Below are 25,125 nucleotides of genomic sequence, written 5' to 3'. Positions count from 1 at the left end.
GTGCTGGAAAAGAACCAGCAAAAGGACCAGCATAAACCAGCAAAGGACCAGCTTAAACCAGCATCAAAACATACCTAACCAGCATATGCTGGTTTTTTCAACAGGGATTTCATTAGACTTTCTTTATTTTTAGAATTATGATGATGTAAATGTTATAATTCTAATAAATTGTCATTCACTACCTCCACAACCACCTGAAACATTATTACCCATATAGATAAAATGCTTCTTCCTTTAACTTATATTCTGGTTTGTGATGTTCCTTGTTTGTCACTTAAAGCAGCACTATGTAACTTTTTCTGTGTTCAAAATTTGCAAAATGTATATAATGAGCGAGTACATCACGAATTCATTGTTTTTGTCTTATTCTGAATCACTCCGGTACACTTATAATAAGTACTTATATTAGGACTATTGTAGTCTGGTCGGGTCGTCACCGCTGCGGAGTAACACATACCTGCGTGAATCGCCAGAGACATAAACTTAGAGAAGTAGCTCCGGTTGGAATGTTCTTCCGCGGGATGTGTGCAGTTCTGTTTATTAACCGATAGAGCGCCAAAAGTTACATAGTGCTGCTTTTAGTCACTTTATATTACAGTGTCTGCTAAATGAATAAATATAAAAGCAAAGAACAGCATGCTATTTTATTTATTTTTGTGTATGTGTGGTTTCAGTCGGTTCAATTTTATCATAAATTTAGAATGCATTTTAATACATTTGACGCATCACGCTTTCTGCATGTTTGTACACAGGTTTTACACTCCAATCCACATATGATTGTTTGGTAAATGAGACCCATGCAGTGATGTACATTACAAACAATGGGAGTAGTGTGGTATCATGCTTTTGTGTTTGATCTTGAGCTGTTGTCATCTGTTTATGTGGCCTATAGCAGTGGTTCTCAGCCCAGGGGCCGGGTCCCGATAGAGGGACTCAAGATTTAAAATAAGACAAGAGACGCGGCAAAATCAACTAAAAATCAGGAAATGTCTTATTTTAATTCACCTTTCAACAAATTTTTTTCTATTTTTTTTCTATAAAGAACCAGGATTTTCAGTGTCTAGGAATTCCTTAAAATATGAGGGATTGTAATTATAAAGGTGTGTTTTCTTGACCTGAATAGGTAATATAAATTAATAAAATACTACAACTTAATGGGAAGTTTTATACCTTTTTTTTTTTTTTTTGAATATGCATTTTTCTAGGTATGCCAAAACATTTTACAAGGAAGAAATTGTGAGTGAAAATTATTTTTGAGGAGAATGGAGGCCTTGGGAGTCAAAAAGTTGAGAACCACTGGCCTATACGGACTTTAACTACACAGTAGAAATACGTTGTTTTTTTTGGACATCCATTTAATGTTGTTTCAAGCATCTAAATTAGGTGCTCTTTTTGTTCTGGTCTCAGCCAGGAACCATAGAGCAGGCAGTCAATGATATCCGCACGGTTGCCTTGCCTTCAGAAGACGGAGAGGTTCTTAGCGTGTGGCTGCTAGCTGAGTGAGTCTATTGCCATTTCTTAGCACAATATCACTTTTATTGCATGAATTTCTAAATGAACAGAAGGGCCTTCAGTGGATATTGATTGCAACCTTTACACAAAAACATACCTTGGGACTACCATGGCTTTTGGGAAATACTATGGTGTTTTTTTTTTCATGTACTATGGGAGAACCATGGCATCCTTTTGATTTACCTTGGATTACTATGTAAATACCATGGGATTTAATTGTAATAGCTGTCAGTAATATGGCATCCATCAAAGTACCGTGATACTAATATCTCATAACATCACTGTACCATGGTACCTCTCCAGTATGTTATGCAGCAGAATTTGACGGATGTCTGTTCAGCCGGCTTCATGTCCTCTTTATATTTGACCACAGAATCGATCACTGGAACAATGAAAAAGAGAGACTGGTTCTTATAACTGAGAGGTAAGAGAGTACTGTAAGTTTTCACCGGAATGGATGTTTAACTGTTAGTATCAGGAAACCGGTTCTGAATGAGCTGCTGGTCTGTTACAGGTCTTTGTTGGTGTGCAAATATGACTTCATAAACCTCCAGTGTCAGCAGGTCATAAGAATTTCCCTGAACGCTGTGGACACGATCTCGGTCGGCGAGTTTGAGTTTCCCCCAAAATCCCTCAACAAGTAAAACACTTCATTCTCAAGCACAAAATACAATCTGCTGATTGACATTGTCATCAAATGACAAATGTCCCATGGCTTTCTCCACACTGTTATGTTAATTAGAACATTATAATAACAAACTTAAAAAATCGAAACTAGATTTAGGTCGTATTAAACTTTGTTTGTGTGTGTGTGTGAAGGAGAGAGGGAACCGGTATCCGTGTCCAGTGGGATAAGCGACCAAGACCTTCGTTCATAAACCGCTGGAACCCCTGGTCCACTGACGTACCCTACGCCACCTTCACCAAACACCCCATGGCACACGCCGATGAAAAGGTGGCCTCCCTCTGCCAGGTAAATGTGCTTCCTACTAGTGTTTGAGTCTTATAGATTGTTCTGTATCAATACTGAAATATTTGAAATGATCATCTTCTGCTGTATGGATACACAGGTACCAGCTGCATTCTCGCTCTCTCTCGCACACAGCGGTGTGTGTTTTAATGAAATGCACTGCATGTTTCAGAGTGAAGCACGACACTGTTTTCTAGAAATGTAAAAATGTGGTTGTTGTCAAACCAGAATTGGGAACATTTATATATCTTTTTACTTTTTGCATCAACCCACCAAGGGACACAATGAAAATCTTGGCCAAATCTGGCACATTTTATATTGAGTCTGTGTGTTATTAATGTGTATTGTACGTGATTGAATAAATAAGTGAATAATGATTGGATGAATGCACACACAGGCACACACGACTTGGTTTACAGAAAAAAACACACACAAAAAAAAAAAGTCTGAATTTAGACTGCCAGTTACGCTTTTTCACATTCTGCATAATTTCCAACATTTTTTTGGACTTAAAGCTTCTTTGTAGTTTTCCACCAAAATAAAAGCTCAAGAGTTTAACTTTGGCCAGAGAAGAAATGCATAAGTATTGTAATTTTCCTTTTGTAAAGTAAAATTTAACTTATAAAACGGAGAGTTCCGGTCCTTGATTCTGATTGGCTGAGCCGCGTTCGAAGCTGTTGTAAATTACTCTACAAACATACACCTTTGTTTACGTTTGTCTGTTGCTCGGCAACCACTTCGTTGCAACCACAACTGATTCTGAGGAACTACATTGTTTGGTGGAAGAATACTGTTTTTATTAATATCATTACACTTTATTTGCTCTTTTATTCTGTGAAACCTTACTACGTATATGGAATAACCGTTTTATAAAAGCAATAAGCCCTGTGAAGCCGTGGTTTACAGTGAATTTATAACAGCTAAGGGGGCTTTAGGCACACGTCGTACCTAACAACGTCCCTTAGCTGTTATAAATTCACTGTAAACCACGGCTTCACGGGGCTTATTGCTTTAATAATAATTAATAATGCATTGATGTGAATAATACATTTTGTATTTTAGTGTTATTGTATAATAATAATAATTATTATTATTATTATCTCACTCAGGGAGCTATCATTCCTGAGGAGTCTGTTGATAAGAAAATACTTTGAATTGGGTCAAATTAAACTAAACTACTGTTATTGTTCAAATGTTATGCTCTTAATGTGGCATGTTTTTGGAAAATGGTATCAAATATCTACATTTCTTAAGGTGTTTTATAAAAGTTAGAAATTCTAGTATCATGACAAGACCATTTCATACAATAATAAATTTTGAAATCTTTCAACAAAATCCTAAAAAACAACTCCAGATGAAATGCATGAATAACTTTCACAGTTCACACAAAAGAAAATGCAAGCAAAGTGAACTGCAGGTTCTGCTCTAAAGGAAATCTTTTGAAATCTCGATCTCAGACGCCAAAATCGTGGCTAAAACCTTTCAGTGAGCTCTTCATACTTTGCTGTATACACAGGAAGACAAATAGAAATGAATTCTGCTCACAATTTCAGCTTGAGAATTTCAAGACGCAGCTCGTCCAGGCTGTGAAAAAAGCCCATAAAGACTTCCCCATCCCAGGACGAGCCAATGGCGTGCTGATACTGGAGCGGCCGCTCCTGATCGAGACCTACCTGGGCATCATGTCCTTCATCAACAATGAAGCCAAACTGGGCTACGCCATGACAAGGGGAAAAATCGGCTTTTAACTCCTGAATTCTCCCTCCATTTCTCTCATCCTCCAGTCAAGTGCTGTTTTTGAGTGATACTGCTACACTTGAGTATGTGAGTCCAGTACATACTGCTTGTTTTGTTGTTTGGATGTATATAGCGTGTGAAATGTGCCAGGCAGTGAGACGTGTGGTCACTGCAGCAGGATGTGCCTGGATGAAGCCCTCTTCCTCTATTCACATGTGGTAAAAAAAAAAGCCTTTCTAATGTGTTCGAATGGTTTGGAGATGCAGTGTGTGTGTTACTGGCAACGATTTGACCATTGATCACTATCCCTATTAAGTCCCTACAAATAGCGTCCCCTGCCAGAAGTGCCCTTTAAGGGCGCAAAAAAGCCATTTGGAATTCGCAAAAAAGCTCACAATGCTTGCCCCGCCTCCAGGGTCTTCTGATTGGTCCATTGTTTTGGAACTGACATTGATGAGCGGCACTGTGTGTAAAAGTTTAAATTCTTTTAACTTGACACAGCATCTTAAAAACGCGGCCCTCGTGTGCGACATGCCGCAAAAGATATTGCATATTTTGCATTCTGAACATTTACTTTGACATATTGGACTTCGGTCAAAATCGCGATGAAAATCAGTCCAGGCAAGCATTTCCCAAAAGCATCGTGAGCTAAGTTGATCATAGAGACCGCTGGTGCCAATGGTTCTACGATCTACTTAGGCTTACGATGCTTTTGGGAAATGCAGCACGGATCTTTTCATCTGTATTTTGATGTAGTGTAAATTCGTTAATCCGAGTGTAATGGATTAACGAAAAAGAAATATAGGGTGTGAATTTGGTTCTATGCATGGGTTGTTGATTGTATTTTGAGAAGTGGGTGTTTGTGGAGACGGGTTTAAGTGCACTAGATGATCTGAGAAGTCTGCTCACTGGAAGGTTCAGTTATGACATTGATTAAACGATACAAAGCTCAAAAACAATAAATAAAATAAAAAATAAGAACCATATGCACAGATGAAATATTCACGGCAATGATCTATAACATGCATTTAGAAAATAGATTTCCATTTCATGGCAACTTTAAATACCAGTGGAGTTAAAATAGTGTACTTCATGAAACACAACCAGAACACATTTTTGTGATTTTTTTCAGTTGAATGTAAATTTTCAATATTTAATTCCATGTTCACAATTGATCGCAAAACAAAAATAACGTTTTTTATGAATGATTTGCATGAAAGTTTGTTCTGTTTGTTTCATGAATGGGGTCCAACGTGGGCTAAAAAGGTTTTAAAACTGCATGCCTTCCTGAACAGCACTACTATTAAATAAAAACTGAGACTTACGTGACGTAAAATGTTCTTATCTTCCTCTGCACTGCAGTGCTTTTATAAGGTTTGAAACTCTCTGAATAAAGTTGATTTGGACTGTTCCTGAACATAATTTAGGTTTTAGTACTCCTATTGCTTACATAAATGAAATCTCTTAATAATTTTAGAATTATTTAGATCTAGACCCATGAGCCTTTAATACAATCTGCATCTGTCTTTGCAAAATTAAACCCAAAATAATGTTTTGCATAAAGAAAATGAGCTCAATTCTTATTAATGTAATGTGAAAAAAAATCTAATTCTCATTAGTGTAACAAAAAAGTAATAAATTAAAATCAATAGAATCAGCATAATTTAATAATTAAAATCAGCATTATGACTCAGGCAGGATTTATATCCCAAACACTGCTACTAATATAAGGATACAATTTATGCAATGTGTGAAATAATGTTTGTAATACTGAACAAATAGAACACAGTATTGTCAGCATGATATCTTCAGATATAACGCTGGCTTTAGGTAACGCACCAAAAACCATGGTAATATAGACAGGGGACATGTATTCTCAAGTGTGTCCACAGGAAGCACCTGCCTGACATGTATTTTCACACTCTTCTTATTTCAAAGTGAATTTCAGGTCTTCTTGTGGCTGCTGTAAACTCATGGAATGTAGCGTACTACTGTTACATGTGCTTTATGTACAACTCCTGTTTGCGTGCTTTATCCATAATTCATGCCTCATTTCTTTAACCTAAAAGACAATGTTTAAGTCCTGCCTAATTTACAGAAAGTTGAAATGAAGTTAACCAAGGCAAACAGATAGTGTGTGTTTGATACTGTTGATTCCTCAGGTGATGTTGGTCAACAGATTGGCTTTTGTTTAAGGATGCACGACACGGCGGGACGTTCTGAACTTGAAGGTTTCCGGCTGTTGAGCGATTACGGGTTCAGAGACTTAAGTATTTTTCACACATGTGCACTTTTGTTGGCCAATTTCTGTTTGTTTGTTTCTTTTTTTTTTTGGCTATACATAGAGAAATAGTTGAAATGTCTGTTTTTTTTTTAATACAGGCATCAGTGTTTTTTTTCAATATTTGTTTTAAATGTAATGTAAAGTTGTGCATGATGGTTATGCCTGCAACTTGTTAGATGTATAATTTGTTAGCCATAGCCTCAATTCACCAAAAACAAAATAGAAGCACCTTTTCCTCTGTTCAAAAACACATGTAATTGTTTTCCAAGTGAAAAATTATTTGCATACCAACTCATTCATGTCATTATAGTAAAATATTGTTTGTGTTACCCAAATCAAGCCTAGATCTGAACTCCTCCAGGTTTGTTTAAATTGAATTTTTGAAATCATCTTTAAAAATTGTTGCCTGGATTTCATCACACTGATTTATGTAATATAAACATCATGCTTCAAGTAAAATTATGGTTCTTTTAACACTTTTTTTTTTTCCATTTGTTGTGTCTTGTTTTTACAAAATGTTTTACATTGTGAGATTAAGCACAAGTCCACATAAATTGTCATTAATTGGATGCAAAACGATCTTAATTAAATCTAAATGAAAGTATTTATAAATCTTGGTATTATTTATAGTATGAATTGTATTTAATTCCTTAGTAGTCTATTACAGTAATACTTTTTGTGAATTGTTCTTGACAGGTTCACCTGTAATCTCTGTAGAAGAAGACAAAACAAAACCTATGGGAAACATCAATGTAGAAACCTTTATTACAAATAGCTCTAACTTTATAAAAATAAATCTAGTTTTGAAACCTTAAATATTAAGGAAATTGTCATTCACATTCATCTGGAAAAACAACAAAACCTTCAAAATCGCATCAAATCTAAAGTGACATAAATGTGATGTTTGTATGATATATTTGGTCCTCCAAAACCGTTATTTAGCTCGTCTAAGGCCATAAGAAGCAGATGTGAGTGAAAGCATCGGCTCATTTGCACTATGCTGGTGCTGGAGAATCACACATGCTATATATCTGTACTTGAGAACACAAAACCACATTTCATTCCCTCACAGACTATTATACTCATTATAGCATGTGCTCTATCGAAAATCATTTGTGTCAAGCTGAAACAAAGTTATAAAAACGTCACCTGAAAACTACACAGAAGTGTATTTGTAGTACATTTGTAGACAGACACAGTGTTTAGCCTTGAGTTCTTTGGAGAGCAGATCTCTTACAGGATTGCAGAAACTGCTCCTGTATTGTAGAAGCAGGCTCTGGGGAGTGTGATGAAGAGCTTTGGTTTATTTCTCCTCCTCTGCTTCCATGTAACACAGGCAGATGTGCTCTTTTGAGAGCAGCACCAGTGAGCTGCCACTGCAGTGCCAAAACAGAGACTGCACCTGAAAACTGCCTGTGAGGAAACACAGAAACAGAAGTTAGATGTTTCCTTTGATGCAAGCAGCTTCCTGTATTGTTTCAGGGGAAATGCTTTTCCTCAATCTGGTTTCAAATAGTTGTATCTCGGCCAAATATTGTCCTATCATAACAAACCATACATCAATGGAAAGCTTATTTATTCAGCTTTCAGATGATGTATAAATCTCAATTTCAAAAAATTGACCCTTATGACTGGTTTTGTGGTCCAGGGTCACATATATGATCTAAAGTTGTAAAAAAGGCTGATCGAATCAAAGCAGTGTCTGTGCATCAATTAAATTGTATATTAATGCAAAAAATTATTTCCTTATAGAATGATTTTTGTCTTTATCTTGCTTGATATCAGTTAATAGCCTACAGTGAGACTAATAAATGGTGGAAGAGTTGTTAATGCATGCACTGATCTATTAAAATTCAGCCCAATACGAAAAGCTGATAATAAGGTATAATGCTAAATGACAGATAATACAAATTTATAAAATGTATAAAATAACTTACTATTTTTTTTTTCAGTATAAATACCTTAAAAAAAACCTTACAAACTAAAGTCAATCATTTGAAATGCAACACGTGAATTCAGGCATCATACAAATGGATATTAATTTCAAGACTTAATTAATATTACATTAAAAACTGATTAAATTAGTTTTTTTTATTGATTAACTTGACTGAGATAAAGATCTAAATCTAAAAATCTAAATCTAAAAATATGGGAAATTAACATGTACAATAATAAATTAAATATAACATATCGACTGATACCAATAAATTAAATATGATATAAATAAATTAAATCAGCCAATAACTGAGATGGTAGCAATAGGTTGTGCATTACTCAACTGTATTCATGTAATTATTAATACATTTAAATTCAAAAATCAGTGGAGATTTATCATCATAAGTTTTGCTAACGAATTAATGAATTAATAACTTGAATTAGTTAATAAACTAATAATGAATTAAAGAAGTGCTATAAGTATTGACATACAGTACACTCACAAAGCGATATATAATATATAAATCTAAACTGGCATTTTTGTTTGTCACAAAATGTGGCTATATAATTATTTGTTTAAAGTTCTATACAGAAGTATGTCCAGCTTTATTTGCATACATACAGTATACTCACGTAGGGAAATATTAAATATGATATAAATAAATTAAATCAGCCAATAACTGAGATGGTAGCAATAGGTTGTGCATTACTCAAATGTATTCATGTAATTATTAATACATTTAAATTCAAAAATCAGTGGAGATTTATCATCATAAGTTTTGCTAACGAATTAATGAATTAATAACTTGAATTAGTTAATAAACTAATAATGAATTAAAGAAGTGCTGTAAGTATTGACATACAGTACACTCACATAAAGCGATATATAATATATAAATCTAAACTGGCATTTTTGTTTGTCACAAAATGTGGCTATATAATTATTTGTTTAAAGTTCTATACAGAAGTATGTCCAGCTTTATTTGCATACATACAGTATACTCACGTAGGGAAATATACTGTATATCATAGCATACCTCAACTGCTTGATTGCTTGTATCGCTGCAAAATGTCAACAATATTATCGTCCAGCTTTAATGTGCTAAATGAGACTATAAGGCATGAAGATATTACGATTTTTAAAAAACATTGACATGTTTTTCTGTAAAGCTGCTTAGTATGCTTTAAGTATTGTGACAAGAGCTATACAAATAAAACAAGTTGATCTAGATGTGATGCATGTGAAATATTTTTCCTTTTTAAATGTTTTTTAAAATGAGAAACAAAATCATGATGGCTCGTCTTCACATTTTTGTGAAAGATGCAGTTTCACCAAGAGACAGACTCGTCTTGTATACAATGCTGCTAGTGACAATGTCCTGTGTTTGTCATTAATATTCAAGGAAAAACATATACATAAATCTTGTCATAGAGGGAAAAAAATATTTTTAACGCATAGCTTCATGGCCAGTAAAATAATTTTCATAGCAGGAAAATTTAGCCACGACTAGCAGGTGGCATACAGTTCATTTTGACCAGTAACACACAGCCGCTTGTTGCTTTATTATAACACACAGAACTGTATGTGCTGGTCAAGCAATGGAGTAAAAGCTTGTTTGAATGTAATGCTGAGGCATGCACAGTGGTGAAACTGGATCCATACCTTCGACCGGTACATTCACAGACACGCAGCCAGCTGGTGACCACAGATAAACTTTGGTGTTTCCGGTGCAGAGAGCCAGTCGAGGTCTGTGTGGGTCCCAGACAAAGCAGCGCACAGGAGCCGTCTGCTCCAGGACGGCCAGCAGACTGAGTCTCAGCATGTCCCACACCCACAGGCTCTGAGGCATGTTATCTGACAGACGTTAGACACAGCGTCAGTGGAAACCAACAACAACACACGAGCCTATGAGCCACAGTTGTCAGGACCTCTGAATAGGAAGAATACTGCAAGGGACTTTCCTAGGAAGCAAGGACACCAAATGGCTCTGAAAACACGATCCAGGTTGGCACTGGCAGAATGTAATGCTTCTCATAATGGCTACTGTTGCCAACTGGAACTAAAGGCATGGAGATAGAGGTGAACGACACAGCTAGGCGGAGTTGTTCCCACAGTCACTGAAAATGTTTCTGTGCATTGAAAAATTGTGATTTCTGGGGCTGGAAAAGTAATGGAAATCAATTAAATCTTAAGTAATGGAAATTAACACTAAAGGCAAAAACTATTGTTTTTTTTTTCAGGCACCAGTGAATTTCTGTTCTGAAAAATTAATACAAATGAGTGCATATTAAATAGCATTTGCATATTTAAACACAGCATTTTATAAAACTTGTAATACAAAACAATAGAATGGTCATACATTAGTGTTTCACCCTATTCACCTGTAGTGTGTCTTGTCTGAATATAAATGTTTGCAGATACTCTCGTCTCTAAAATATTTCACTAGCTAGAGACTGCTCTTTGCGATCTATGAAATCTTTCAAATGTTTAAAATCTTTATCTAGTAATGTAAGTTATGGAAATTCACATTCAGGATTCATGATTGCCTCACCATTCTTTGTAGCAAGGTAGCGATTATCAGCACTGATAGCCAGAGCGGAGATGCCGATTTTCGGGTTGGCTCGGTCTGGATCGGGCTTGATTACTGGCACCTGGGCTGGCAGTTGTGTGATCTCATCTGAAACAAGGCAAGTCTATCTGATTAAAATGTTAAAGCACAATTTTCACAATTTAAATGTATTTCACCACTAAAGCTTACAGATTATGTGCATTAATGCTAAACCCTGTTTCACACTTTTGTAGCATTTCATTTTTTAACTTGAAATCCACGTACACATGCTTTTAGAAATGGCACTAATAAAGGTTTAGGTGTTGTACTGGCTTAATGCCGATTGGAACTTCAAAGTTATTATTATTAAATTATTTAAAAATACACATAATAGACACTGTATTCACTGTATTTAAATATGTGCTGTTAATAATTATAGTAATGAGACTGTAATGAAAATTACCAAGACATTTCCTTTTTTTTTCCTTTTCATTTTGGGTGGAATATATCATGGGCATGTTGTCATGACATTTAAACATAGCCCCCCCAAAAAAGTCTATTTTTTGTATTGTACCAGTAGTAGTTTTTCAGTCCGGTTTTCACGAGAGCACCTGGAAATTTGATTTGGTGCTCACGCTGCACATAGCGTGACCCATTATATAGAACTATAAAAAATAAAATTATTAATAGAAATAATAGTATTATTGCACTTTATTCATTTAGTTTTTGAATAAAATAATAAACAAAATAGTGTGACAATATTTATATTATATTGTAATATTATTAATAAAAAGTGAGTATCAAATAAAAAAAACAATTATTTTATAGTGCACTAAAAATATAATACTAATATTTACACATTCATTTTCTTTTATTTCTTTCTTTTTTATATGAATTATCATAATTTTCAAACCTAAAATCAGCAAGCTTTTATTCTGGCCGGTTGCCATCAAGAAATTATAGACCTATGCGCATCTGGTTTTGAAGTGGGTGAATGAAGTATCACGGTTTTTGAGTTTTGCTCTGAAACTGGCAGTGCATATACTAGATTTATTCTTTCAGTTCGAATGGAAATCTTATACAGTATTACAGTTAGTCAATCTAAACTGGTGATTGTGTATTAACAGCTGTAAACCAGCGCATTTCTGATTTCGGTCACGCATGCGCACCTCTTATGTGCATCCCTGTCTACATGTAAATTGACTCTGTTGTGACTTTATAACCTTAGCATATAACCAAGTTGCTGAACTGGTGTTGATCTGTCAACTAATATGTGGTCAAATGTTAAGGTGCTCAAGTTCATGATGCATGACAAAAAGGTTTTTTTTCAGCTTAGTTTCAGTAAATCTTGTCTTCTTTCCTATAACCACTTTCTGTGTAGTTCAGGACTCAGTCTCATTGTAACATGAGATCTCGATTACCATGATGCTGGTGAGATTTATGTAGCGGCATCTGCAGACTGCTGTCAATAGCCCAGCAATAGAAACAGATACTCATCATTTTTAATGACCTGCCACCACGTTAAATCTCCTGCATCTACTGACACAGTGCTGTCTGCATGGCAGGTAATATTAATGCAAACGCACTTAACAGACACCCTCCTCACATTATAAACAGTTTACCTACCAAGAAATGAATCCTACCAGGATTAATGAAACTTACACTTGCTCTGTGTGCTAAATAGTGAATTATCCATAGTCAGCTGATGAATAGAAAGACCCTCACTGCCCACAACAGGTTTTTTCTCTACTTCCTTAAACACCACCTAGAAAAGAAAAAACTGCATCAGATTATTCAACTCAAAAAAGGCAATGACTTTCTTATTTTTAATATTTTCATAATGGTCTACTTTGTGCAACCCAGGCTCATTGGAAAAACGTGTTTGTACTAGTGCTGTCAATCGATTAAAAATAATTAACTAATTAATCACAAATTTTTCTGAAATTAATCGTGATTAATCCCACCTAACATTAAAGTTTTTAAATATACTTTTATATTGCAATAATTTCATCCAATCTTCAAATTAATGTAGAAACACAAAGAACTGTATATTTGTAATATTTGTTTAGTAGCATCTTTTTTTATGACTGAAGGCGAGCATCACTGATACCAATACTACTGATGTCTCTATGAAATAGTTTTTTCCCCTTATATTTAACCATTGACTAGCCATTCAACATTACAGTATTATTGAGAGCTATCAATTTTAACATTTATTAGACTTTTAAAAATAACAATTTATAATTTAAATGAACTTAAAACAATCTTCACATAAACCCATTATAATAAACGTCATATTTAGTATATTTAGGAAATATACATAAACTGAATGAAGTTATCAAACACTAAATTGTAATTTAAATAAAGATTCATCCTTAAAGCTACAAAAGTGATTGATTTCCTCTTTATTTTCTTTTGTGCTTTGATTAACAGATATCACAGCAGCTGTTATTAGGTTATTTTGGCTGCTATTACTTTAAGAGCTGCCGCTGCTGAACATGACGTGGATCTGACACGCATCCTATTTTCTCATAACTCTTTACCTTTTCTGACCCAATTCAGGTCTTAAAGTGTCTACTAATGAGCTGACGAGTTGAATCAGGTGTGTTAGAAGAGGGAGACGGTGCTGGGATATTCCAGGACAGTTTTGAAAAACATTTCAGAGACATGTTCTTAAATGTGACTCATATAACAAATACTTACATGCATGCACAGCTTTAAAACATAACCATGACATTGCATGCTCGTAGTTTCTTTCGCGCTTTAATATTAATGATACAGGCTACAGTGCGCGCCGCCACATTTGTGCAAGCAATTGAAGAGCATGCGCTACGAGCACAGTATAATGGCTGACAGGACAGGGGAAAATCGTTTTTACTGACATGTGGCCTGACAACAGCTTATCTGACCACGGTTCACTTTTCTTCTACTGAATCTCCCTCATCACCTGTAGCTTTTCCACGCTCGTTTGACTCGCGCCTTGTGCTGAGGTGAAGTTGAAGTGCGCATCTGAAAGTCTCCCATTTGATGTGGTCGTAAAGACAATTCATGTCAAGAAAAAAAAAAAGACAGAAGCAGCAGTTGTGAGTAGGGTGGTCAACCCTAGCTCCCCCCCTGCGTTAATTAAGTTAAATATTTTTAACGCTTATACTGAAAAAAAAAAATTATAATTGCCTGTGTTAACGCGCTAATTTTGACAGCACTAGTCAGTAGTGACATTTATGCAAAATGATAGTACGTTGCTTCTGGCACATTTTTTTCTGGAGACTGGCAATGTTTTATTACATTGTCATATATATTATGGCAGTCTGGAAATGAAATATCCTGTGAGTGGCCCTAAAAGGTTAATGCTCTATCGTGTTTTACAAGAAGTACCTAAATGCTCTCCATCGCAAGTGTAATGCTGTATCAGGTGTGCTACCGAGCAAGTTTACTACGTCAGAAAAGCCATACATATGGAGCTGGTTATGTGATGCAAACTTCAAAATGAATTAGTTTACACGTCATGCACAATGGTAAAAGTGTTTTGAGGTTAATAGTCTCTATTAATGGATAATCTGCCTGTGTAATCATAATTTCTGTGAAAAGGAATACAGATTGTTGTTGTTCATTTCAACTGCAGAAAATTGTATGTATAGGAATGTTTTTGCACTTTTGGCACATTTTTCCAATTAGCCTGTATTGATTTTGTGTGATGTCTGGAAAACTAGTCATCCCTTATAATTTGGCTGATATAGAGTCATTTGTACCTCACGCCATTTGGACATGTTCACATAGGCATGTAACTTTAGAAAATAAAGACCGCTACTATGTTTAAGTACACATGACATCTTAAAAATGCTCATAGCCAACCAAAAAAAAGTGTGCATATTCAACAAATACAGAGATAAAGTAGTGGATTTTGTTACACCAGTGCAGATTAAAGTAAAGGTGAGAGTTTTCTCCTCCAGACACCTACAGCTTTGGCGTTTATGATGGTGGTTGGATGCTCGAATTCTGTGATCTTCTTCCAAGTGATATGATTCAGGATCCGAACCTGATGGAAAGCCCATCAAAACTCTCTTTTAAACCGATTTTATTATATAAAACATATTTTTCCATTTGTTTCTTGAAGAGATTTCCTACCTTCTCATCGTAACTGCCAACGGCCAGGAACTGGCTGCTGGGACTCCAAGCGACAGACTTTATGCCTAGAGACCACTCATAAGCACTGTAGGAGGACAACAGGCGGCCGTCCAGCGAATATAATAGAATTTTATACTGAGGAGAGAAACAGGGTTAATCTGATTAGTTAATACTTCATAATTTTATTCAAATAAAACTGCTTTCATGATAAAAATTCAATTCTGTTGACCAATGATAAGAGATGTTCAGAACCCTGTCTCTGCATCAGACAAACTGAGAATGAACCGTTCACAGACCATTTGATCTTTGGTCAATCCAGCTGTGAAAGAAGTCATTTGTGAGCATAAGCAGTGGCTTTCTTTAATGTGTGATGGAAATGTTTTATGTAATGGCCTCAGAAGGAGTCAGAAAGGTATGTTCTATATAGAATGTTCAGAAAAGTGCAGACTAATGATGCTCAGATCAAAGACTATGTATCAACTACAAGGTATATATATCTTTGTTCAGGAGTCTCTCTTGGTTGTTGTGACCACGGAGCTCCCGGCCATGAATAAAACTTTATTCCGGCAAAGAGTAATTTGGGAGTCGTGTCTGGTATATGCTGCGCAGCTGAGGAATAGAAGTACTAAAGATTCTACGCTCAAAAGACCACAGCAGAGACAGTGATAGTGTTTGAAGACTATAGATCTGTCCTCAGGGTGAGGCTGTAATACTCTGAGTTAGTATTAAAGATCCTGTGTTTGACCAGCGTACACCTGAGAAGGACGGTGAGAGAGTATAGATGCTAAAGACCTATGTGCTCAGGTGTGATTGAGGTAGTGATAGTAGCTTCTTGACGGGGTGCCGTCACCATACTTCGGGAGGGGAATTACCTCGAAGTATTGGAATACTGTAGTATATATTGTATTATATTCGGGACGGGAATTACCCTGAGGGTACTGTAGTACTGTACTGGTACTATAGTATTGTATTATATTATATTGATAACTGGAGGTTATTCAAATTGTCAGTGGTGAAGTCAGATTAGTTCTGGGAATTTCCACGAGAAGTGACAAGACAGGGCACCTTACCTCAAGACAGCTGTCCCACACTGCAAGCACACAGCCGTTAGGAGACCACTCCAGCCCAGCCAGATCTTGAGTCTCACTCTCGAAATGCTACAGACAAAATGGAAGTTTACTTATAAACGCCAGCCAAGGTTTCCTGTGCCAAAAATGTCTTCTCTTAATTCTTCAAGACCATTTTCCACTCTCGCTGATAAAAAAAAACATGCACCCAAAATCCAAAGAAATTGTGATTTTCCTTAAGGAACATTTAGACTTATTTCTCATTCTGAGACTAATGTATATATTAATATTAATAGTTCTTCTTATATTTTTGTAACAAATGGTAACATTTTAATAATATTTGTTGTACTGTATTGTTCATTGTTAGTTCATGTTAACTAATGAAGTTAATGTTGACAAATGAAACCTTATTACCAAATGTTTAATACAAGTATTTGAGAATCAAGTTATCTGAAGTAATACAATGGTATTTTGCCACTTTTACTGATGAAGACAATAGACAAAGGGCGGTAGATTTTTGGGGAGAGAACTGTGGAACAGGCACAATAACATACTAGCTTTGATAGCTGCACTCACTCTGAGAAGATGCCAGTCATCACACACAAACACACTGATGTAGTCTTTACACTCCCGTCTCTCGGCCAGAGCCATATAACGGCCGTCTGCAGTGAAGTCCACACCTGAAACACATTTGTGCATTTAAAGCACAAATAGTCCAGCATACACTATAGACATCATGCAAATTTGCATTTTAGATGCAACTGAGCTACAGTAATCTGAGAACTGTATTTATATAAGCATACTGGCTGACATAGCAGTCACCTTGGATTTACACTGACACCTACCGACGTGGATGGAGCATCTCACTAAAGCAAGTTTTTAGTTATCTGTACTGCAAATAATTATATAATTTGATAGCTGATTCAAAATTTGGGGTCAGTAAGATTTTTTTTTTATTTTATGGAAATTAATACTTTTATTCAGCAAGGATTAATTAAATTGATCAAAAGTGACACTAAAGACATTAATAACGTTATAAACAGTTTCCATTTTAAAATAAATTATTTTCTTTTAAACTTTCTATTCATGAAAGAATCCTATTTTTGATCAAATAAAAAAAAAACTTCTGAACAGTAGTATACCAGTGTTATTTGTATTATTAGTATTAGTATCATTAGTACTATTATAGTTTTTATGAATATTTTGAAATCATTTTATTTTTATATTTTCCATTTTCATCGTGTTTTAGTTTAAGGTTTAAGAATTTTGTCATTTTAATTAGTTGTTGTTGTTTTTTCTAAAAGGCTATAATTTTTTATTATTAATTTTTATCAGTTTTAGTTATTTCAGTACATCACGGAAATGAGTTATGTTGCCTTGAATGCGTTTTATATTTAATTTTAATTTAGTTAACATTTATTTCAAATAAAAAATGTTTTTATGGTTTTAGGTTTAGTTAATGATAATAACCCTGTAGTGTGCATATTTAATATTGCTCTCTTCAGCAGCTTAAGTGTAGTTCATTTTTGTAGTAGCTTGTGGTATAGCAAACTCCTTTTTCAAAAAGTAGCTTGACTGCTGTTGAACTACTTTAAATTATGAGCTATGGTGTCGAAGTATCTTCCCCAACACTGGACGAAGGTCAATTATGTCATGAATGGAATTGTGCTCCATAACTTTGACCCATGACTGCAAACAATAAATGACTAAAATGTTCATAATTCACTCTGTCAGACGGACAACACGTTGCTAGGACAGAAGCACCTTTAACAGGAGTTTTCCATCAGCTGATCTGAAGGTTACAGCTCAATCCTCGAGCGATAGGGGTGACAGATAACTGAATCCACACGGTGCTGGCCAGAAAATGAGAATCTATGGCAGTAATGCGTGATATGAACTTAATGTCTTCTGGAGTGTGAGTTCACTTCATGCTGACAGGGGGTTATGAGGACTATGTGCCGTTTACCAGCTGTCTGTGAGAGCTCACGCCTGGCTAGACATCCAGGGACGAGACTTATATTACAGGTAAATACCCACATGATTCATGTTTCTGTGACCCTGTCCTTACTTCTCCTCTCCCACAAACATTTACAAAACTAGTTATACCTCTGACTCGCATACACTCACTCACCTTTCTGGCAGGCTTTAGGATACTTGATGTAGGATACAGATTTTGTGCACAGGGACCAGACGGTGACTCTCAACTGTGAGGACAAAGAAACATGAAGGTTACAGCTCAATCCTCGAGCGATAGGGGTGACAGATAACTGAATCCACACGGTGCTGGCCAGAAAATGAGAATCTATGGCAGTAATGCGTGATATGAACTTAATGTCTTCTGGAGTGTGAGTTCACTTCATGCTGACAGGGGGTTATGAGGACTATGTGCCGTTTACCAGCTGTCTGTGAGAGCTCACGCCTGGCTAGACATCCAGGGACGAGACTTATATTACAGGTAAATACCCACATGATTCATGTTTCTGTGACCCTGTCCTTACTTCTCCTCTCCCACAAACATTTACAAAACTAGTTATACCTCTGACTCGCATACACTCACTCACCTTTCTGGCAGGCTTTAGGATACTTGATGTAGGATACAGATTTTGTGCACAGGGACCAGACGGTGACTCTCAACTGTGAGGACAAAGAAACATTTTTTTTAATGGAAATATCCATTTAATTTAATTATACAAACCCAATTTGCACCTTCAGGTCATCAACAGTGAAACACAGGTCTGTGGTGTACAAACAGGTTTAAGTGCCAGAAAATACCCACTATACCTGTCAAAAAATAACTTTTTTTAAAAAAAAGTTAATCTCAAATAAAGTCCAGAAAGTTGCAAACAAATTCTATTTGGATTAATTCAAGCCTTCACGGATTACACAAACAGCTGACAGTATGGAACATAATGATGTTGTGATTAATAAATGTTGTCCTCCAACATTAACTAAAACCACTAACTCAAAAATGTAGAAGCTAAAATTGCTGTTCAGTGAAAAAGTAACATTTGAAACCATGAATACAAACATAACTTCAAGTCGTTTCAAACCTTTTTCATGGAACATTAGGACCGTACACTAAGTGGAACAGGAAAAGTTGCCAAAAGATGGGCATGGAAGCACTAAAAATAACCCACAGCATCTTGTGCTACTAACAGACATCCACAAAACATTGCTTGCCATGAGGTGAAGAGACATGGTGAAAAGCACACAAACTGTTGCCTGCCATTTAATAACTTTCTCTGACGAGTTGGCTATAATGAGTCAAAGAAGACATGTTAAAAATCTTGGCTGGTACTACTTCCGGTTCATCCATCTCACAAGAAATACAACATCAAGTCAAATGCATTGTGGTGAAACATTAGTATAACTAGTATAAAAACTAATGAGAATGTGCCCTACATCAAGTACATGAGCAGTACTGAGGTCTGAGTAAAAGGTTTTCATATTCGCTTTTACAGTTGTTTATGAACAACTGTTGTTCTAGTCTATATTTTCCAGGCATCAGTGGACTGTAAAACGCTAAATTAAGCTTTTTTTTTTACCTTTAGCCAAGAGTATTATGTTCTTACATGTACACAAGGCAGTAGAACAGACCAGTTATTGTGGCTACAAACTCAAGTAAATGTGCTTCTCGTGTCAACACCTACTCAGTATTCAATAAACTGGTCTGCCATGATGAAAAACACAGCTCACAAAGTTCCCTGATGCCAACACATACAGTATTAGATATTGGTATCCTCTAGGTGGCACACTAGAGGAGCAAGCTGACTTGAATGGCCTGTGAATTCAGTTTTGTCTAATTTTCAAACACACAAGGTTTCAAACACATTGCCCTTAGACACCCTTGATAAGCAGCTCTATAAATGACCATTCATAAATACTGGATGTGCTGTCATTAAAGCGGATGGATAGTGTACTGTTCATTTATGGAAGCCTGTAACAGAGATGTCAGATGGAAGACAACAGACAAATGTCCAGCCGTCCGTCAGACACTCTAGACAAAGGGCAAGAATTCCAGACAGACAGACAAACAGACACTTCATTCCAAGAGCACGGCACACACACACACACACACACACACACACAGCTGTCCAGCATCTCAACACCTGTCAGTAATTCTTGGAATCAAGTTCAGGCGACAGACGACTACGGTGGCACTCGGCCCAAGTGTAATCCAGACAGACAGACAGAAAGAGAGGAGAGAGAGTGGCATTGAGATTTCATAATACACTACAGTTTAAAAGTTTGGGTTCAGTAGGAATTTTTTTCTTCTTTCTTTGAAAGAATCAATGGTCACACTTTAATTTGGGGACCAATTCTCACTATTAACTAGCTATTAACTATGACTTTAACAATAAACTCAAAATTTGCTGCATATTAATAGTTAGTAAGGTTAGTTTAGGTATGGGGTAGGATTATGAATATGATCGTGCAGAATAATGCATTAATGTGTGCTTTTTAAGTACTAATAAACAGCTAATATGATAGTAATATGCATGCTAATAAACAACTAGTTCACAGTGAGAATTGGTCCCTAAACTAAAGTGTTACCGAATTAATGCTTTTCTTCAGCAAGGATGCATTAAATTGATCAAAAGTGACTGTAAAGACTTGTACATGGTTACAAACGATTTCAAATAAATGCTGTTCTTTTGAACTTTCTATTCATCAAATAATCAAGAAAAAGATGCATCACAGTTTCCACAAAAAATATGAAGCAGCACAACCGTTTTCTACATTGATAATAATAAGAAATGTTTCTTGATCAGCATATTAGAATGATTTCTGAAGATCATGTGACACTGAAGACTGGAGTAATGATGCTGAAAATTCAGCTTTGATCACAGGAATAAATTATATTTTATAATATTACAATAGAAAATTGTTTTTAATTGTAATATATTTCACAATATGTAACATATTATTCTTTATGTCTTCATGGTGTAATCACTGGGTTATTTTGACTTGGCTACCCTTTCAGTATTTTTTTCAATCTTTTTCATTATTTTGTTTCCACTTATTTCTGTACATTTAAATGTACTGTACTGTTGTTTCCCTTATTGGAACTCAGGTTTGTTGAAGTGTATTCCTTACCAGAAAATTAAATAAGAGCTAAGGGAAGAAAAAAAATAATAAAATTACCATTTTTCCTGTATTTTTGATCAAATAAATGCAGCCTTGGTGTACAGAGGAAACTTATTTCAAAAACATTACAAAATTCGTACAGACCCCAATCGTTTGAAAGGTAGTGTACATTCAAAATTACATGTAGTGTCATTTTTCATTCATGTACAGTGGGGAAAATATTTATTTGATCCCCTGCTGATTTGGTAAGTTTGCCCACTTACAAAGAAATGAAGGGTCTGTAATTTTTATGGTAGGTTTATTTTAACGTATAGAGACAGAATACCAACCAAAAAATCCAGAAAGAACACATTATATAAAAGGTTAGAAATTGATTTGCAATTCAGTGAGTGAAATAAGTATTTGATCCCAATGTTACAAAACAATTCTATTTCAAATAAATGCTGTTCTTTTGAACTTTCTATTCATCAAATAATCAAGAAAAAGATGCATCACAGTTTCCACAAAAAATATGAAGCAGCACAACCGTTTTCTACATTGATAATAATAAGAAATGTTTCTTGATCAGCATATTAGAATGATTTCTGAAGATCATGTGACACTGAAGACTGGAGTAATGATGCTGAAAATTCAGCTTTGATCACAGGAATAAATTATATTTTATAATATTACAATAGAAAATTGTTTTTAATTGTAATATATTTCACAATATGTAACATATTATTCTTTATGTCTTCATGGTGTAATCACTGGGTTATTTTGACTTGGCTACCCTTTCAGTATTTTTTTCAATCTTTTTCATTATTTTGTTTCCACTTATTTCTGTACATTTAAATGTACTGTACTGTTGTTTCCCTTATTGGAACTCAGGTTTGTTGAAGTGTATTCCTTACCAGAAAATTAAATAAGAGCTAAGGGAAGAAAAAAAAAATTTTTCTTCCATTTTTCCTGTATTTTTGATCAAATAAATGCAGCCTTGGTGTACAGAGGAAACTTCTTTCAAAAACATTACAAAATTCGTACAGACCCCAATCGTTTGAAAGGTAGTGTACATTCAAAATTGCATGTAGTGTCATTTTTTATTCATGTAGATAAAACAAAAAACACCATCATATTTTGCAGATAGTACTATTAGTCCACAATTTGGTATTTTTTGTTATTTTTGTACTTTATGTCTCACGTTTTGTGTATTAACCTGATCATAAGAAGTTATTTTCGGAAGAACAGTATTCAAACTCTCTTTTCTGACCGTGTCCCACCGCATGAATCAGCTGAGAGTTGAACTCAGTCCTGTCCATGGACTGTCTGTTATTTTCAGGTCTTTATTTATGGGCAGCAACAGTTGACACGGTGCAGAACTGACCCCTCCTACTGCCATACTTACATTGAACTCAGTGGTGTTGAGTACGTGTCGCCCGTCAGGACTCCAACGTGACGAGACTAGACCAATCGAACCCTCGTCTATCTTACAATGCCAGTCCGGCTGCTCTAGAGACCACACCTGAGAGAGCGAATACACAGCAACACAAAGTACCTTCAGTAACAAACATATCTGAATCCCGTCGTCCTGTTGAATGGCTCAACATGAAAGACTGGCGCTGGCTTCCCTTGCAAAGGTAAGCTGATTTTGGGTATAAATTGAATTAGGAGATTTTATGTAGTTGTTGAAAAAGTGACAAGTAGAGATGTGACACCTCAGATCATGTGTCCTGTTGAGAAGTATGATCTGACTTTTCTAACTTTTTGAAAGACCTTCTGGGTAAAATGCAATGGGCAGCTTGTCATACCTGTGCCAGTCCGGCTGCTCTAGAGACCACACCTGAGAGAGCGAATACACAGCAACACAAAGTACCTTCAGTAACAAACATATCTGAATCCTGTCGCCCTGTTGAATGGCTCAACATGAAAGACTGGCGCTGGCTTCCCTTGCAAAGGTAAGCTGATTTTGGGTATAAATTGAATTAGGAGATTTTATGTAGTTGTTGAAAAAGTGACAAGTAGAGATGTGACACCTCAGATCATGTGTCCTGTTGAGAAGTATGATCTGACTTTTCTAACTTTTTGAAAGACCTTCTGGGTAAAATGCAATGGGCAGCTTGTCATACCTGCACTAGTCCTCTTTTGTACATGGCACAAAGGATGAAGAGGGAGTCAGAGGACCACTCCATGTGCATCACCGGGTCCAGGCATGTGTACAGGTGCACGATCTGAAGGCTGCTGAAATCACGGACCACCAGGCGGTACTGAACGCAGGTGGCCTACAAGCCCAAATTGAATGTGGTAATTAAATAGAAAGAGTAAGAGCAGTGAGATAGTATGCTATTCTAGTCAAAATTTGATTTGTCACATGAAGATGTTGATGGCTGTAAGAAAAACATCTTACCAAATATTTCCCATCTGGAGAAACTTTGCACAGTTGATTGGACTGCTTGAAGACCTCTGAGAAATGCATGCTACAGGAACAAACAGTAAATTTTGAAAGACAAATATGAAAATGTAAATCTAAATAAATATAAATTAAAATATTTTAACTATTTTACAGTTACTGTTGATGCATACTTTTAAATGTTGACAGTAACATACTAAACCAAGATGTTGTGTCCGAAAGACTGTCAAAACCTAATATTGAAAGAACATGTGCACATTATACTTCACCACAAAATCAAAAGATGTCATATTTAAAAAAAAAATAATAAATACATTTGGTAAATAACTCCTATTTAAGGAACATTAAGATTAAGACATTTACTTACATTTTATTTGTAATTCTCAGTTGTGATTCTCATCAGATTCACACTACTGTAATTAATCCAATGACAATCACCAGTCTAATTAATAACAATTTTGACTTTTTTAAATCTCAATAAACCAGAATAAAGGCTGCAAATCAGCATAAAAGCATTTAAATGTATTACAGATATTACCATTATGCACACACACTTAAGTAATGTTCCTAAACATGTTTCATGCGAAATATATTTCTTATTTCTATCTGTTGATTTTGGGGTGAAATATGACCCGGACATGACAGGTTTCGTAATTCGAGAGACTCACCCAGGTACCGTGAGGCAGGTAGAAGGTGGGTTGTGTGTTAAACCTAGAATTTAAGACAAAACCTATTCTTTAAAGTACTTTTCGAGTATGTCAAATCCTGAATTTAATAACAGCACGAATATTACAAAATTATTCGGTTTTAAAAACAACAAAATTAATCCATAAATTCTCTTTTGTCGGGCTTAACGGCTCCGTGTCAGTTTGCTTATTTAAGTTAAAACGCAAGGTTACACATCTAATGTCTGCGTTAACATTAGACTCTCTGTATGCGTTTGAACAGTTTACCTTTCTCACTTGGTCCGAAGAGTTTTTTGGTCAATTATTAAGACATTTGCAGTATAAAACAAAAAGACACTCATAAGAATCAACTCTCTCAATCGAGGAGCTCTAACCGAATCGCTTGTTGTTTCGGAAGTGACGTGTGCGAGACCGTCACGCTGACGGCCAATCAGCGCCGCGCTTTATCGTCGGTGTCACAGGGGGATTGTGGGAAATGATGTTTCATCGTTTATTTTCTAGATTTAACGATAAATATGGCTTAGGCCGAGTATGACTTGTCTGCATTTTATGGCTTTATCCTGCATTTCAAAACAAATGCAAAAACGTGTTGTCAGGAGAGGCAGTTGATAGATCAAAAATGTTAGTAATCAATCACTAACCGAATCGCTTGTTGTTTCGGAAGTGACGTGTGCGAGACCGTCACGCTGACGGCCAATCAGCGCCGCGCTTTATCGTCGGTGTCACAGGGGGATTGTGGGAAATGATGTTTCATCGTTTATTTTCTAGATTTAACAATAAATATGG

The 25,125-nt window shown here is 35.7% G+C and overlaps 2 protein-coding genes across 3 annotated transcripts in view; one reads left to right on the top strand and one right to left on the bottom strand.

Annotated features, from left to right (window-relative positions):
* The window catches only part of tprg1l (tumor protein p63 regulated 1-like), a 6,616-nt gene extending 1,601 nt beyond the window's left edge, over window positions 1-5,015 (top strand). Inside the window, exons 2-7 of one of the 2 annotated variants that reach the window (XM_016515637.1) lie at window positions 1,408-1,499; window positions 1,886-1,936; window positions 2,027-2,152; window positions 2,332-2,485; window positions 2,583-2,612; window positions 2,708-2,860. In XM_016515637.1, coding sequence (XP_016371123.1) covers window positions 1,408-1,499; window positions 1,886-1,936; window positions 2,027-2,152; window positions 2,332-2,485; window positions 2,583-2,612; window positions 2,708-2,770 — 516 coding nt within the window. In that variant the 3' untranslated portion in view covers window positions 2,771-2,860. Of the gene's footprint in view, window positions 1-1,407; window positions 1,500-1,885; window positions 1,937-2,026; window positions 2,153-2,331; window positions 2,486-2,582; window positions 2,613-2,707; window positions 2,861-4,035 lie in introns of those variants that run through there. The other variant, XM_016515636.1, reaches the window with a different exon arrangement.
* A 1,599-nt stretch (window positions 5,016-6,614) lies between these two features.
* LOC107710786 (WD repeat-containing protein WRAP73-like) lies at window positions 6,615-24,744 on the bottom strand. Its single transcript, XM_016515635.1, has 14 exons — window positions 24,607-24,744; window positions 24,322-24,364; window positions 23,651-23,720; window positions 23,373-23,525; window positions 22,652-22,768; window positions 18,741-18,813; window positions 16,756-16,859; window positions 16,183-16,269; window positions 15,113-15,247; window positions 14,946-15,023; window positions 12,650-12,752; window positions 10,991-11,116; window positions 10,102-10,293; window positions 6,615-7,916 (listed from the first exon to the last, which is right to left on the bottom strand). The coding sequence occupies exons 3-14, from the start codon at window positions 23,717-23,719 to the stop codon at window positions 7,807-7,809; spliced, it is 1,347 nt and encodes a 448-aa protein (XP_016371121.1). The 5' UTR covers window position 23,720; window positions 24,322-24,364; window positions 24,607-24,744; the 3' UTR covers window positions 6,615-7,806.
* Window positions 24,745-25,125: the final 381 nt, after the last annotated feature.

Source organism: Sinocyclocheilus rhinocerous, unplaced genomic scaffold (genome assembly GCF_001515625.1).
Source record: "Sinocyclocheilus rhinocerous isolate Xijiao unplaced genomic scaffold, SAMN03320098_v1.1 scaffold1048, whole genome shotgun sequence".
Classification (NCBI taxonomy): domain Eukaryota; kingdom Metazoa; phylum Chordata; class Actinopteri; order Cypriniformes; family Cyprinidae; genus Sinocyclocheilus; species Sinocyclocheilus rhinocerous.
The sequence above is the reverse complement of the archived record's forward strand: the minus strand, read 5'-3'. Positions and strand labels throughout refer to the sequence as shown.